Here is a 15,289-nt window from a genome sequence, read left to right as displayed (position 1 = left end):
CAGTAACATGTTATCAACCAGAATTTCAGTTACGTGTTTTAAATGTTCATGACTTTACTTCTTTCATTTCAATCTAGACAAAAATGACATGTAATCAAAGGTTTCCATATTCATTTTCTGGTATGATTAGGGGGCTCTCATGGAAAGCAATTTTGAGTAAAGGCGAAATGAGTTCAGTAAGTGCAGCACATTTTAGGACAGTAGTTTTCAGCTGGGGATGCCCACCGCCTACACACACAGTTTTATTAATTTGTCGGTGTCGGGACCTACTCCAGACCTACTGCATCTTGTTACTTGATAGTCTTGATATATCCCTACCACATACGGTACGAATATGCTTAGCATTCACGGTATATTGCATGGTGCATATGCTTGGTATATTTGTGGTATAGAAGGTATCTCGATAATTATGTTACAGCAATATTTTTCCTATATTCAACCATTTTTACCAATAAGGTATAATGTTTGCTGTCTTCTTCCAAAATAGCCTTTGTGATTATGTTTGTAGACCTTTTATCTAAAACTTTCTTGGATTAACTTTTTATTTTGGTTACACACCACAGAAACCACCAAATTTTCTTGCCAGGTGCCTTATTCTTGTTATATTCGCATCAAGCCTTTCACAGCTGAAAATTATCAGTATTGAACTAACCACAGTCATCTCAGGTCTCGGCCATTCAGGGATATTTGTCTTAGCTAGCTTTACTTCGAGGCTTCCCTACAAGCTTTTGCAATCCTAAGTCAGGATTTCCAGAACTGTGGTCAAGGGGCAGATGGCTTCATGAGACTCCTAACCCCAGATCCAGTGGAACCAGAATTACATTCACAGGACTAAAGGAATCGATGAGGGAGGGTGGTAGCTTTTGTTCACAATACTGCTGACATCACGTTAATGTTCTATATTCTGGATACATAAGGAAGCCCTCTGTCCTTCCCCTTAAGCTTCTTATAAATCATAACAATGTACTAGACTCCACATTTGTAAGTTAAAAGGAAATGTTTGTAAATGATATTCTCTCCACCTGACCCTTCCAGACTTTAAAAATTCTTACTAAATCCTTTTATTCTTTATGGCAGTAAAGTTATTTATAAGCCTTGGCTCAATGAGAATTCATATTGCCTATTACTAGGGCAAAATTGGAAACCAGTTATACAACCAAGGCCTCCACTGGAGCGTGGGATTAAGAATGATGCTCATTTAATCAGATGTGACCAGATGCTTGTAAAGAACGAAGGTGGACTTGATGGAGACAAAGCATACTTAGAAAGCCCACCTAGGAAAACCAGCCTGGCACTTGGTCTGGCACAGCCTGCCTAAGACAAGAAAATTTTTCTAAAAGCAATAATGCCCCTATGGTACTTACTATCATTTTTATAAGGGTACATTTCTACATAATTGTCACGAGTGTTTATTTTTAGCCTTGGTGAGATTAATTTCCTTGCTGCCTTCTCCACAATGTTGTTTACTACAAAAAGACACTGTGACAAATAATATCAGCTCCATAAATCAAGTGCCTGTCTTCCCAAAGGGTAGTTGAAGGACTCTGCCATGTGCACACATAAGCACCTGCAACCCCAAGCAACGCTGGCACCACCAAAGGTCTCAGCAGAGGTCCATCAGCAAGTCTCATCACCCCTCCTCCAAAACAGACCCTAAAATCATCCGCTTCCGTAGAGTCCGAGCCTCCCACCCTAGTCTGAGCCGTAACATCTCATCTGAATGACTGTCACAGCCTGACCTCTCCAGTCCATTCATCCCACAATAGCCAAAATGAGTTTTAAAGAAGGAAGTAAGGCTCCTTTACCCCTCTGCTCAAAACACTTACCGTGTCCCCATTGCCCCTAAGACGGGGTCGAGGGTGCTGCCCGCCTGCCACTGCCGACTCCTGGGGGGCCTCCCCCAGCTCCAGCACGTGGGCCCCATGGCGGCCCTAGATCTCTGCACGCTCCCTCCTGCCTCGGGGCCTTTCCACTTGCTCTTCTCTTTGCCTGCAACACTCTTCCCTCCACCCACCAAGACACAAGAGTCCTGAGTGTCCCCACCAAGGAATGGACCTTAACATGAAGGCACTAGTCTTGAAATATAATAACTCAACTAACATGACCCAGTTAACACACTCCTATACCTAACTCCAACACCAGACGAAAAAAGATGAAATTGCATGGAACGTAGTTTCCACATAATTTCCAAGTGAAATAAGTACCCTTTAGTACTTGTTCTACACTCTCAATAAAGTGCGTGTAATAGGCTACATTTAAGTTGGCCAAAGCCAGCAAGGTATTCCATTAAAAAGGAAGGTTTTTGCCTCTTACCCTCCCTTAACCAACCATGGAGTCTACGTGTTGCTGTCTGGGGCAGGAGTTAGTGCCAGGCCTGCAGGTGTCAGCCTAAGCACTAGGACACCTCAAAGTCATTACCCGAAGACTGCTGACATGTGAAAGACACACGCCTCTGGGATAAGCCCACCTCTACAAGGTCGATTTGGGTTGTTTTTCCTATAGTGAGAATTAATTTGGGCTCAGTCATCTCATATCTCATTAGAAATGAAGCTGGGCACACACAAGCAAACAAAGGAATTATGGAATGAATCAATCAAACATGTGCTTGTCCTGTGTCTGCGGAGAGTCCCATGTGGGGCTGGTGACAGAGGTGAGGAATGCAGGGGCCGCCGCAGCGAGGGAGGCTGGGTGATCATCACTGGACAAACTCGTGACATTAACTCTATTAGCACAATTCTTTATTTAATAGGTGTAATCATACATAATTAAAGATGAAACCACACCAGAAGGGGGAAAAAAAACTAATGAAACTCACCTTGTTCTTGAGTCCAGATCTTACTTTCCCCCTCTTTATCAGCTAAAAAGCAGAGCTTAATTTATTTTAAATAGAAAGAATTAAAGTAGGTGATATGTCATTATGAAATTAACTAATGGAAGATATATGAGAATTCATAACAAATTTTCATAAGCACAACCTGAGAACTCATATTCTTACACTTTTAATTAGCGAACCTCAGATTACTGAGTGCAATGATATTTCTTTTTTAAAGGTACTGTAAAACTACCATTTATTTTTATTTCTGTATAATAAAGTATAATGAAGGGAAAATGTGAAAAGTATAGTTTTGGAACACGTGTTAGTAAAAACTTTGCATCATCTCTATGCCTAAGAGTTCATCAGAACAAGGAGTGTATTAAAATCACGTTAACTTAAATATCATCATTCATTAAACAGTCCTGAATGCTGACTTCTGTCATCACGTATCACAGCCTGCACGGGGCCCCAGTGGGGTGTTCAAGCCTACCTTTGAGCCTGGCGGGGGAGCCAAACCCAGGAACGAGTAAATAATATTCTCTTCTTTTGCAGAGAAGAAAGAGTCAAAATCCTGGAACAAAGAAAGAGAATGTTTAAACCCATTGCCCACTTATGAGCCAGGACCCTCACCTAAGCTGATCTCTTTCTTATTAGTCATTAATTGAGGTTGCTCTGCCAAAGATGACCAATCCCCAAAGTTAAGAAATCTGTGAACTTTACATCTGTTTTTACACACTTTCTTTTTTTTTTTATAAACATAGATTTTTTTTTTTTAAGATTTTATTTATTTATTTATTTTTAGAGGGGAAGGAGAGAGGGAGAGAAACATCAATGTATGGTTGCCTTTTGTGCATCCCCTGCTGGTAGTTGGCCTGCAAGGAACCGGNTAGTCATTAATTGAGGTTGCTCTGCCAAAGATGACCAATCCCCAAAGTTAAGAAATCTGTGAACTTTACATCTGTTTTTACACACTTTCAATATGCCTACTGCAATGCAGTGAGAATTCGCTCACACACACGCACCCTGTTCACACTCAGGAACTGCCACCACTTAGATAGGTGTGCACAGTCAAAGGCTTCCCCAAGGGTTTCCCAGCTTTAGCTGGTTCCCTTACCCGTTGGCCCTAGGGATTTGGGGCTGATCAGCAGAGACTAAAACAACACGGGCCTTCTCTGCTGTAGTTCTAGTAGCTTCCAAGGGCACAGACTCATCTCAGGCCCTTCCGATACCAGGAGCCACAAGATCATGGAGGGCGTGGAGCAGAGGTTGTCTGGGCAAAATGGAGGAAACTGGGATCTAAAACCCAGCCGTGGATTGAAAGCTGAAGCTCAGGGAAGCTGTACCCCCAGCTCAGGCCCCACCCAGGGGCCAGCTCCTCACATGGGATCCAGCCCTAAACCAACTCTGCAGTAGTGTAGTTGTCAACAACTCAGAAGAGTTCCTTTTTTTTTTTTCAGTAAAATACAAAAGATCTCCCCCCAGACTATTATATTACACCCCGTCTTTGTCATCAGGGCTGTGACACACCTTCAACAGTGTCACAGAAGGGCTCACGCAGAAACAGCAGCCTGGGCGGTCTCGCCTGAGCCAGACACCACCCCAGCCAACTCAGCTGTGCTACCGCTGACCCTACCCTTACGTGTGTCAAAAACCTAAAACCACATACAGGCCACTTACATGGCAGCATCTGCAAAGTGACCGAGAAGGCTTAGACGACCCCTGAGATAACTCCCGATTCTCAGGTTCTAAAGTCCTTTGAGTTTTTAGATGTCCCTCCTTTTCAATAATTTGATTTACTAAATAGAATCTGTAAACTCTGAAGAAGAAGTGGTTTTATGGTGAAATGAGCCATTATATGCACGCAATAAAACTGCCGTTGCGATCGGAATGTCCAGGACTGGTTTTAAACCACTTAGACACACTTACACGCATTCACTTATCTTGCATCCATAGTAGGACTGGACTTCTGCAGATCATTTCTGATAAACATGAAAACCACCCTGGGTCTCTGGGGTGCACGTGTGTCCCCTGCAGGGTGGATTAGAAGTCCTTCCAACTAAAGGCATGTTGCGTCTGAATGAGTGTCCTCAGTTCTTCAGATAAAGATAAGGAACCTAAGCTAATCCCAAGAACTTCTGAATCATCATTTTGTTGTTTCCATCATGCTGTAAATCTCAGATAACAGCTTATTCACAATGGATCTACCGTCCAGATGTTAGATGGTAGGAACAGGTCATGACCTGAAAAATGTGAACTTCAAATGCTGCCTCAAAAGTCACTGGCTTTAACCAATTTCTGAGAAACACACATGCAAGAAGAGTTTTCCAAGCAACCAACACTCACCCCACAATACTGTTCTTCATTGAAGATCTGCGGAGGCAAAGGAATCCCGTTTTGAGGTTTTTTCTCTCCGGGGACATTCTCTCTCATCCACCGCCTGTTGTCTTCATCCCCAGCTATGTCTAACTCCTTAAAGTCGATTTTATTAGCTTCCAAAAAGCCCACCACTTCTTGTTGTTTTTTCCTAATCTGGTCAAAGGAAGAGACAGATAACTATTAGACTGGTTTTTTAATGTTTTGCTTATATTTGCATAAATTAAATCCTTTATCCAATTATACTATATATAACAGAAATAATTTTTCAAAGTATTTGAACAAAAAAAATCCGATAAAATCACGCCTCTTCATTCTAAGGATAAGCAGAGTGATTACTTAAATTCTGAAGTTTTAAACGCATCAGTGTTTGAAACTCATCATGGTATAACTAACCCAGTAAAAAGACATGCGCTCTCATCACAGCTTTTGTGTGAGCTCTCCAGAGTACTTTTCTCTGCTAAGCTTTAATGCCAAAAAATAAATAAAAATCAGTCAAGAAGAAAAATGATGATTGGGAGACGACGAAGAAGAAAAGAAAAAAATGGCAATTTACCATGAAACTCAAATACCAATACACCCACACGAATGCACTCAGTCGCAGTTCTGAAAATGGGAACACGAGCCCCATGGAACAAAAGGAGTTCAGTAACACAGGAAACTGAAAAACCCACGTGGAAGTCATTGGCAGGGAAGGACAGAGAACGGGCGGGGCAAGCTGGGGGACCTTTCTCCTGGCACCCACAAAAGTAGCTCAGTGAAAGAGCCCTGCTCTCCCAGAGACTTCTCCCTTCCCGCTCACACCCAGCTCTGAAGGCCACACCTTTTCTCAGCCCCGGGAGCCACGTGAGTGCCTGTTCCACCAACTGCCACTTCTTACGAAGGTGGCCATCTTCAAAGCTGAGAAGCCCTTTCCAGAAAAAATTACAATGTTCTCTCTTCAGTCAAAGAACTCTCTCCCAGAAATGCATGATGCCCTTTTTAAGAAACACTGGTAAACAGGCTACAGCAGACTCTGGGCTGCAGATTTCAACAACGTCTGGGAGAAACTTCCAGAGCACAGGTGTCGAACACAAGGCCCGTGGGCCGAATCCAGCCCTCCGCCTTGTTTTATCTGGCCCGGCACCTGGTTTCTACCTGGCAACAGTGCCGAGCTCCTTACCCCTAGTTAAGGAGTAGTTACATTTATACAGTCCGAAAATGACATTTGGCCCTTTGAAGGCAACCGTGAGGCCAATGCTGCCCCCCGTGAAAACGAGTTTGACATTCCTGTTCCAGAATGATCAATTGAATGATCAATCAACACTTGCTTATTGATTGTCTAATCTGCACCAGAAATTGTGCCAAGGTCTTCATCTGAAAGGTTCGTAAGCTGCTTATTTAGGTAAAAGGAAAATGGAAAGAACTCATTGACACAAATTAGATATATAACAAGATAAAGATAATAAAGAGGCAAAATATGGTCATTTTTTTAAAAACTAAGATTAAAAATCTAAGTATTTTTGACATGAAATATTCAATATCTTAATTTTTAAGTCCTCTGAATATTGTCTCATAATGAAATCAAGACATTAAAAATGGTTTTAAACCCTATTTCTTTCATAGAGGTTAGTATGCCAACAAAAATTACTTTATTCATTTTTGCCAAAGTGAATGATTCTATCAACGACTTCAGTATTTGTTTCTTTCTTTTCTTTTTTTTAATATTTTTTTATTTATTTATCTTTTTAGAGGGGAAGGGAAGGAGAGAGGAAAGAAACATCAATGTATGGTTGCTTCTGGTGCATCCCCTGCTGGGAACTGGCCCCTGCTGGGAACTGGCCTGCAACCCAGGAATGTGCCCTGACTGGGAATCGAACTGCGATCGTCTGGTTCACAGGCCCGCTGAGTGTTTCTTTCTTAATTAAAGGAAAAGTAAGGTACATGCAGATGCTCAAGCCCTGGATGCTTATGCCCAAATTTGTTTGGGGTGGTGATTTGATTGTATATGTTATGTTAATTATAAATACAATAAAAACGAATACTGATTTTTAACAAAGTAAATTAAATATGAATTACATATACACATATATATTAGTGGTAATCATACATTTACCTTTTAATTAACATTTGTACCATCAACATAACAAGGATATTGCAAATAAGAGCATTCTCCTAGATTAATAAATTAAAGGTGGTTGTTAGCCACAATACAACACTTAAAATCAGTAAGAGTTGCGCCAAGATATGTGTTTCAGTTTGGGGCAAGTGTGGGCAAAAATAAAAATAAAAGTTACACAGAATGATGTGCAATAATGGGATTTTTCTTGAGCTTCCGGCATCAGCACGTGGGCATGTTCCTGAGTGTCAGCGTCTGTCAGAACCGCAGGAGGACCTGGTTGTTCCTCCAGCCCTGTGCCCCCACCCAAGGCTGCGTCGGGATTGGGGGGAGGGTGGGAATGGGCCCAGACCTCCCGCCCCTCCTCTGGAAACTGGGCTCCAGACCCCACAGCTTCCCAGCGCACTTTCTGAACATTATAAAATCCCATCAGACCCAATGACAGGTTGTTGGACAAAATTGTTATCTTAGTCAATCATGTTTTCTCTACATACTTTCCTACCTGTCCAAAATTACTTGCACCACTTTATACATTACTCATTCCTTTAGATATTTTCAGAGATAATTTCGCTGTTTTGAAGAGCAGAGGTGTCTTCATATCAGGTAGGTGTACCTTTAATGAAATATTCAGAAGACAACATCCTTCATTCTGTCCAAACCCCTGTCTTCCTTCCTTCTCAAATACCCCTCAGGAGTCAAAGCAGCCTGGCCAGGGCCCGCGGCCACCGCTCCAACATTATTTTCATCTCTATCAATCATCCCCCGGGACTTGCAATGAGGTGGCAAAGGGGTTTCATTTCATCCCATGATTTCTGAATAGATGAGAAGCATCCAAAGTCCTCCCATGGTTCTTCTGAGGGAAAATCAGAGAGACGGGGAAGAGGGAAGGGAAGGCCTGTTTACTCTTATTTCTCACAAGACGAGCAAAGGAAGCCAAGGATTGTTGGCTGCGTCATATGGTATAAAATGCTATTCTCAGCCCCCACCAAAAGAAAGGGAAGAAAAGTTAAACATACCCCTCTGTACCTCCCAAACACCAGTAACTGAGATGCGGCCAAAGGCATAGGCATCTGGCTGTTGGAGCCCTTGACCTTGAGTCCTGCCAGGACTGGAGAAGGGTCTTAGGGTGAGGTCAGGGGAGGGGAGAGGGGAGTAGGGAGCATATGAGCTTGCCTGGCTGGCATGGCTGCCTTCGCCCACACCCTGATGCCCACCTTGAGCAGGGGAGACTCTCCCCTGCAGCCCTCCCCCTTGACGGGTCTCTGTTCACGTCACCCCCAGACCCTCGGTCAAAGCGCAGCTCTTCTCCACGCGTCTTCCTGAGCCAGCCTCCAGGAACAAAGCGTCAGAGGGTGTCTCCTCTTCCTGGCTTCGGGGCGAGGGGCAGGCACAGCACCCCAGAAGTTCCCACCGGACACACTTCTTGCTGCTTCTACTTCTCACCCTTTTTCCCCTCCAGGGCGCCATGGCCAACGGTGGCCCAGGAAGGTGCAGCCGCTCTTGAGGGTCTGGGCGTCCTTAGGGGTCTGTGTCATTTGGAGCCTTTGGGACCGCAGTGCTGGCTCAGAGAGCTTCCTATCCCATCACATTTACTCAGACAAAAGTGTTGTGCTCTGTCCTGAAGTCACCCGGCCGCTGTCAGGCCCACTAATGTGTCAGAGTGTCTTTGGGACACTCGCCTGTTTATCGTCCTGTACAGTTAGGAGCCTTTCCAACCGAGGTCACAGTACTGTAGTAAAAAGCACAGTGCACTCGAGCGAGCAGTGACCCGCATTTCCGTGCGGGCTCACAAGGACTCTGTCCGAGCAGGCGCTCTGCTGGCCACCTTCTCCGCAGGACGGACAGAGTGCACCCTCCTCCCAGGTCCTGCTGAGAACCCGGGAAGGAGACCCGTGGAAAAGCATGTTGCACCCCAGGGTGAGAACCCGCTCTGTTGGACACCCAGCAGCACACTTACCTGACTTAGCTGCCTGACCACCACGCTGGCTCTGAACTCTGATCACCATTTTAAAATAACAAAGGCACAGGGAATGAAAACAGTTTCCAAGGCTTGTACCCAGATCCACCAAATTCAAGAGCCTTCTTTTCCCACCGTGTTCCCACCCACTCAAGGCTGGAGGAAGGACTGAGGGACCCAAGAGCCCTGTGAGGGTCTGTCCCAAAGACTGCCACTCCAGAGCTGCCCATTTTGGAAACCGCGAGGACTGTGCTCTCTCCCTCTGTCCCCCAGCCCGCTGTGACAGTGGCCTTCAGGAAGAGAGGAGGGTCACACAGGGGGCACAGGCCTCCTCTCGCTGCCAGGGTCCCTTCACCCAAACCCCGCCGTGAAAGCCTCACTGTAACACCCGCGGTTAAAGGAGAGCTACAACACCAGGGCCGAGCTGTACTCCCTCATCAAGAGATACGGCCAGCCGTCTCTTCCTTTCGTGTACGTGTCACTCACCCAACAAATGCCTTGCTGCCCCTGTTGACTAGGTCCGAGGCGCGAACTCGTGTTTGAAGTACACGGGCTAACGGCACAGGAGTAAAGCTTTACAGACTGATGCCCCCCACACAGCCAGAGTCACAGCGCCCGCCCTGAGGTTCTCCTACAGAGAAGCTTCTGGGTAGAAGACCCCCCCCACCCAGGAAAAGTCCTCCGAACCGACACCACAGAAATGGTCCGCTCTCCTTCTCTAGGACAGGACCGAAATTCTTCCCTTTACGTGGTTTGGGACGATGCTTATAAAAATCATCACCATAGACTCAGATCTACTCTTGTTAATGAGTAATTATGACAACCACAATAATGTGGATTATTATCAACTAATAATTATAATGACTAATAGTTATAACAATAATATTAACTAACCAGAGCTAATAATTATGACATTAACCACTATACTGTTTATTAATCACTGATGAAGCCCCTGATACCATGCCAGGCACCCTGTCAGATGAGTATTATTTGGACCCTCATTTACAGATAAGGAAATTGAGGCTTGGCAAGGTGACTTTTCCAAGGTCACATGGTTCCAAGTGTCACCCAACTATTTGCTTAGGGAACCAGAGTTACTGTGGCATTTCCAAGGTCCTGGACCAGACAGCACCTCTCCTGGTGCTCTGAGGCTGACGAAATCAAGCTCCAACTCTAGGAATGGAAGAGATCGAACGATCCTTCCCCAACCCATCAGCTTGTGCACTGTCTCCAGAAGGATGCATGGGACCACTCTGACCAGATCTGCAGAATATGCAGGAGATCGATCGGCAGGTGAGTGGTGAAGTTCCCAGCAATGAACATCAACAGCATATTTAAAACCCACTAAAACCATTTTCCTCAAAAGTTATTTTATCTAAACGACAAAAACAATGCATGCTCGTCGAAGGTCAGCTCAAAGTTTCTGAGGTGACCAACGACCACAAAATATTTCTCAGAGTTTTACATGTGGAATTTCTCCTCAACTTTTCCTGTTAAAAGATGTAGAAATCACTAGCTGTTGCGGGAAGGAGGAGCGAGGCCTTCAGTAGCTGCTGCTGGCGCTGTTCCCACCCGACGAGGCTCACCTAGACTATCGTCCCCAACTCAGTGACTGCTGAAACCCTAGCTGTCACCCGAGCCGGTCCAGGACCTGGGTAAAAAAGGAAACAGCCCCTTCCCTGGTCTCCAAGTCTCAGGATTAATTAAACTGTTTTCTCTCCACGGGCCTCCCAAACGCCTGCTAAAATGCGGGTCCCAATGTCAGCACCAAAGCCGGAATCATCCCTCCACTACTCTCTGGTGGCCAGAAGGAAGGCTGGGACTGGACAGGCGGTGGCGGACTCCCGCCTGGTCCCAAGGAAAGCTCTGCTGTGGGGTCGGTGTGCAGAGCCTATTTCAGGTCTGTCTGGATTCCTGGGGAATTTAAAACTGTGGCCGTAGGGATGTTTGTTCTTGTCACTGTGACATCATTTTCCTCAAATAATAGTATTACACTTTTGGTACGGTCACACTGCACACACAAGGACTTACACCGGGGAGTCATTTTGGTCTTCTAGTCCAAATACCGTTAAACAACTCTCCTTTCTTTGCAACTTTTATCTAATTCCTGCAGAATGAATGGCAAAAGCACTCCGCACAAAAAAAGAAAAAAAGCCTTTGATCCCATAATATATGCAACACAATAGGACACAAATCACTCGTTAAGAAGTCCAGAATCAAACACGCCCCCTTGCTCATGTCTCCTTTCACACCCAGCTTACACACTTCCTCATCACCGTGAAAACAAACGCGGAAAGCAAGGGCACGCAGGCTCGCTCACCGTTTACTTCCACACTCCTCAAAAAGACATTTAAAGCCAGCGCTGGGCCGTCCCCGCTCCTTTCCGAGTCTGCGCGACTCGGAAAATAGCCTAGGACGAAAGCCCACAAATTCCATCAGACACCTACCGCTATGGACCCAGAAGATGTGGCAACAAACACTTTGATAACCATTTTGATAGTCGGGCAGAGGACTCCCCCCAACACACCCCTGTGAAGGAACGCGGCGCCAGACAAACCCTGACAGCGACACAGCCCAGCGCACGCCGGGCGGGGCTGGCGGGGCCCAGCGCTCCTCTGAGCTCCTGCCCGTCCTGCTGCAACTTAAAGTCTGCCTCTCCCGGGAGCAGGCATCTTGGACCGTCCTCTCCATTGGCCCGGGAATATTAGGGGACCTGTCAGGAAGATTTTTGATTGGTTGATAAAAGCAGTCCCTGGACCCTTTCCCTTACCACTTCAAATGCCCGACAACAGTCCCTAAAAGGCGAGGCTGCACCGCGCACCAATCAGAGCCCTACGCAGGGATGCCTTGGGCTGGAAGCAGGCGGGGCGCCCTGCGGAGGCACAAAGAAGGGGGGAGGCGCTCTTGGGAGCTGGGAAGGCCCAGGACACACCAACTGAGCCTCAGAAGAGGCTGTGTTTACAGGGCTTCTGGCAAACCAGGGGCAGGGCCCGAAGAGTCACAAAAGCCTTTAAATAAATGAAGAACAGCTTCCTCCTTCCTTTGTGGTTTCCCCGGTGGCCCAAAAAGAAAATCAGTGAACTGTCATACAATAGATTCCTTTATGAGTGGCCTCCTTCCGCTTTCTCATTGACCACACCTGTTTCTGTGTAAGAACAGAAACTGACAGATCGTGGTAGGGTAAAGTTTCACTGACACCCCAGACGAGGCAGGGAGACCGCGCCTGGCCCATCAGTGCAAGGCCTTCAGCAAGCAAATTGTCTATGTTGGGGTGGGGGAAGAAGGGTGTTAACTGATCTGTTTGTCACAGGCTCTATCCATCTTATTTATACAATTTTAATCATGCTCAAAGTGGAGAAATTCAAAATCTAGTAAGAAGCCCAAATGCTAGCCGCCAACTCTTCTGATGGGTTGCAACATCAAGATCAAGGTCACTAGGGGCAAAGGCCCCTCGGGGGATATCCAGTCCTCTTGGATACTTGAGTCTCTTATTTTTGAAGTCCCTGCTCCTCCTGGCGGTGGTGGAGGTGGATCCCTGGTGGCCAGGCTCCTACATGGCCCCTTCGCCAATGTCCCAGAGGCCTGGACGCCTGTCGCCTTCCCACCCAGGCAGGTGCCTGTGATGAGGAGGCCCTGGTCCAAGGAGGCCCTGTCCCTGGACTAGGGCTCAAATTCATTTACCTCAGGACAAACTGTTGAGATGATTCCACCTGAGTACAGCTCACAGCCTCAATGGGCCAAGTTAGCCACGCCCCAAAGTAGGCCCTGGGTGGATGGAGATGATTAATGGTGCCCCAGGCATGGTCAATTGAGCATGGTCAATTTTATTTTAAAGCCCACCAAAGATCATAGGTCACTGTCGCTTTCATTTTTTCTGTATTTTCAAAATTTCTACAGTGAGTATATACAATTTTTGTCATATATTTTTCAATACCTGGGTCCTAAAATTTGTCACACGAGCATGTTCTTTTTCTCCAGATGTTATTAAGAAAGCAAGAAGTGCCCTGGCTGGTGTAGCTCAGTGGATTAAGCGCGGATTTGCGAACAAAAGGATCACGGTTCGATTCCCAGTCAGGGCACATACCTGGGTTTCGGACCAGTTCCCAGCAGGGGATGCAGGAGAGGCAACCATACGTTGATATTTCTCTCCCTCTCTCCTTCCCTTCCCCCTCTAAAGATAAATAAATAAAATCCTTAAAAAATAAAAAGCAAGAAGCTATGCACACTTCTTGACTTTGTAAATTAGTAACATGAACTATAGCTGGATCCGCACGTGCCCCACGGTGAGTACACCCCCTGGTCACTCAAGGCAAAGCTGCCTTCAGTAAGGGCACCACTTCCATCCGCACACCCTGGGAGAAATAAAGGTCCTGTTTGAGGTACTAGCTAACAACTTTTACGTGTCTGCCCTACGCCAGACCTGCTCTCAGTGTGTTGCATTAACCACTCCTTCCTCTGCACAAACACCCTAAAACTGGGCTCTATTTCTAGGTCTACTCCCGGATGAGGACTTAGAACTGGAGATGATGCAAACTGTGAATCGTGTATCCAAGACTTGAACTGAACCCATTTATCTGCAAACCACACCAGAAAAAGTCCTGACAGGCTATCCTCAAATTCTAGAACTCCCTTTTTTTTACCATGAATTACTTTTAGATGTTTATCCTTTTACTAATGCCATGAAAACGTACAAATCAGAAGTGTGAAAACTCTAGCTGAAAGACCTTTTAATTTATCACAGGGATACCAGTGAGCTTCAAGATAATTAATAGAAATACCAAACATTCCAAATGAATCCTAAAATAAAGCTCAGTGAATCTCTGACTTAGAAAATGCACTTCAGAAATAAGCTGTTTAATCCAGTGGGGATGAAAGAGGCTAACCATTTCACCTCACTCGTCTTTGGTGTTTCAGTTGAATAACAAGACTTTTCCATTTGAACCCATTTTAACAGAATTTTCTTTTTCCCAGCTTTAGTGGGGTATAAGGGACCAAAACGCTAATGTATTTAAAGTGTAGATCTGGATACATTGTCAAAGGAGGATCTGACCTCATTTTAACGATAAAAGTATGAGGTATGGGCTTCCGAGCTTCGCAGGGATCCTCAGCCGACCTCATGGAAAAAGGAAGCCAGACGCCATGTTTTGACGTATGGAACTTTATGTGAAATCTAAAACAAGACATAAAGGCACGTCTGCAGTGTGTGCAGAACACAGTGGTGATCTCCACAGTAACTGCAGTGAATGGAATAGCATCTCCCCCAAAATTCACGCTTACCCAAAATCTCTGGCTGTGACCTTATTTGCACACAGGGTCTCTGCAGATGAAATTAGTTGAGTATCTTGAGGTGAAATCATCCTGGGTGTCAGGTGCACCCTAATTCCAGGAACTGATGTCCCGTAAGAGGATGAGACACCCGAGAGACCTGGAGAACAACACCACGTGAACCCAGAGGCCAAGACAGAAGTGGTGCGGCCACAGCCAAGGCCACCGGCAGCCAACCGGAGTCCGAGAGGCAGGAAGACTCCCCAGGAGCCTTCAGAGGGAGCGCGGACCTCAACTTCAGACTTCTCACCCCATAACTGTGGCAGAATAAACGCCTGTGGTTTTAGCTACCCAGATCTGCAGCAATTCGTCACAGCCACCTTAAGAAATGGATACAGAGATACACACGCGTACGTTTGGTTGATAGCATGATGGAGGGAACCACCGAAAGAACTAAAAGGCCCTTCTTCAGCTCTGTACCCCAAGGACCTCGCTCCCTTCCATGTGAGAAAGAAGCACTCCTTTCAAAGGCAGAAACAGAAGCTCTCCACAGGAGGAAGGGGTGGTGATGGGAAGGGAAAGCCTTGCCCCACCCACCCAGCAACGCTGGAATGAAACAGTCTGCCTGGGTATGTGCACTGCCCCTATGACAGAAAACCAGCGCAAAACCACAGAGGGAAAATACGATAAATCTGACTTTCCGCAAATACAAAAATACACTGTGAACACAACTAAAAGGTGATTGACTGGGGGGGAATATTTGCAACACATCTCACAGAAC

At 45.8% G+C, this 15,289-nt stretch overlaps 1 protein-coding gene across 2 annotated transcripts in view; it reads right to left on the bottom strand.

Annotated features, from left to right (window-relative positions):
* SH3BGR (SH3 domain binding glutamate rich protein) overlaps positions 1-11,901 on the bottom strand; it is a 32,412-nt gene extending 20,511 nt beyond the window's left edge. For both annotated transcript variants that reach the window (XM_037042973.1, XM_037042974.1), the window contains exons 1-3: positions 11,691-11,901; positions 5,159-5,344; positions 3,306-3,386 (exon numbers count right to left, since the gene is read on the bottom strand). In XM_037042973.1, coding sequence (XP_036898868.1) covers positions 3,306-3,386; positions 5,159-5,344; positions 11,691-11,735 — 312 coding nt within the window. In that variant the 5' untranslated portion in view covers positions 11,736-11,901. The remainder of the gene's footprint in view (positions 1-3,305; positions 3,387-5,158; positions 5,345-11,690) is intronic.
* Positions 11,902-15,289: the final 3,388 nt, after the last annotated feature.

This window comes from Sturnira hondurensis, unplaced genomic scaffold (assembly GCF_014824575.4).
Source record: "Sturnira hondurensis isolate 20B ecotype Veracruz unplaced genomic scaffold, ASM1482457v3 Scaffold0003874, whole genome shotgun sequence".
Taxonomy (NCBI): Eukaryota; Metazoa; Chordata; class Mammalia; order Chiroptera; family Phyllostomidae; genus Sturnira; species Sturnira hondurensis.
Note: the sequence above shows the minus strand (reverse complement) of the source record. Positions and strands in the feature narration are given on the sequence as shown.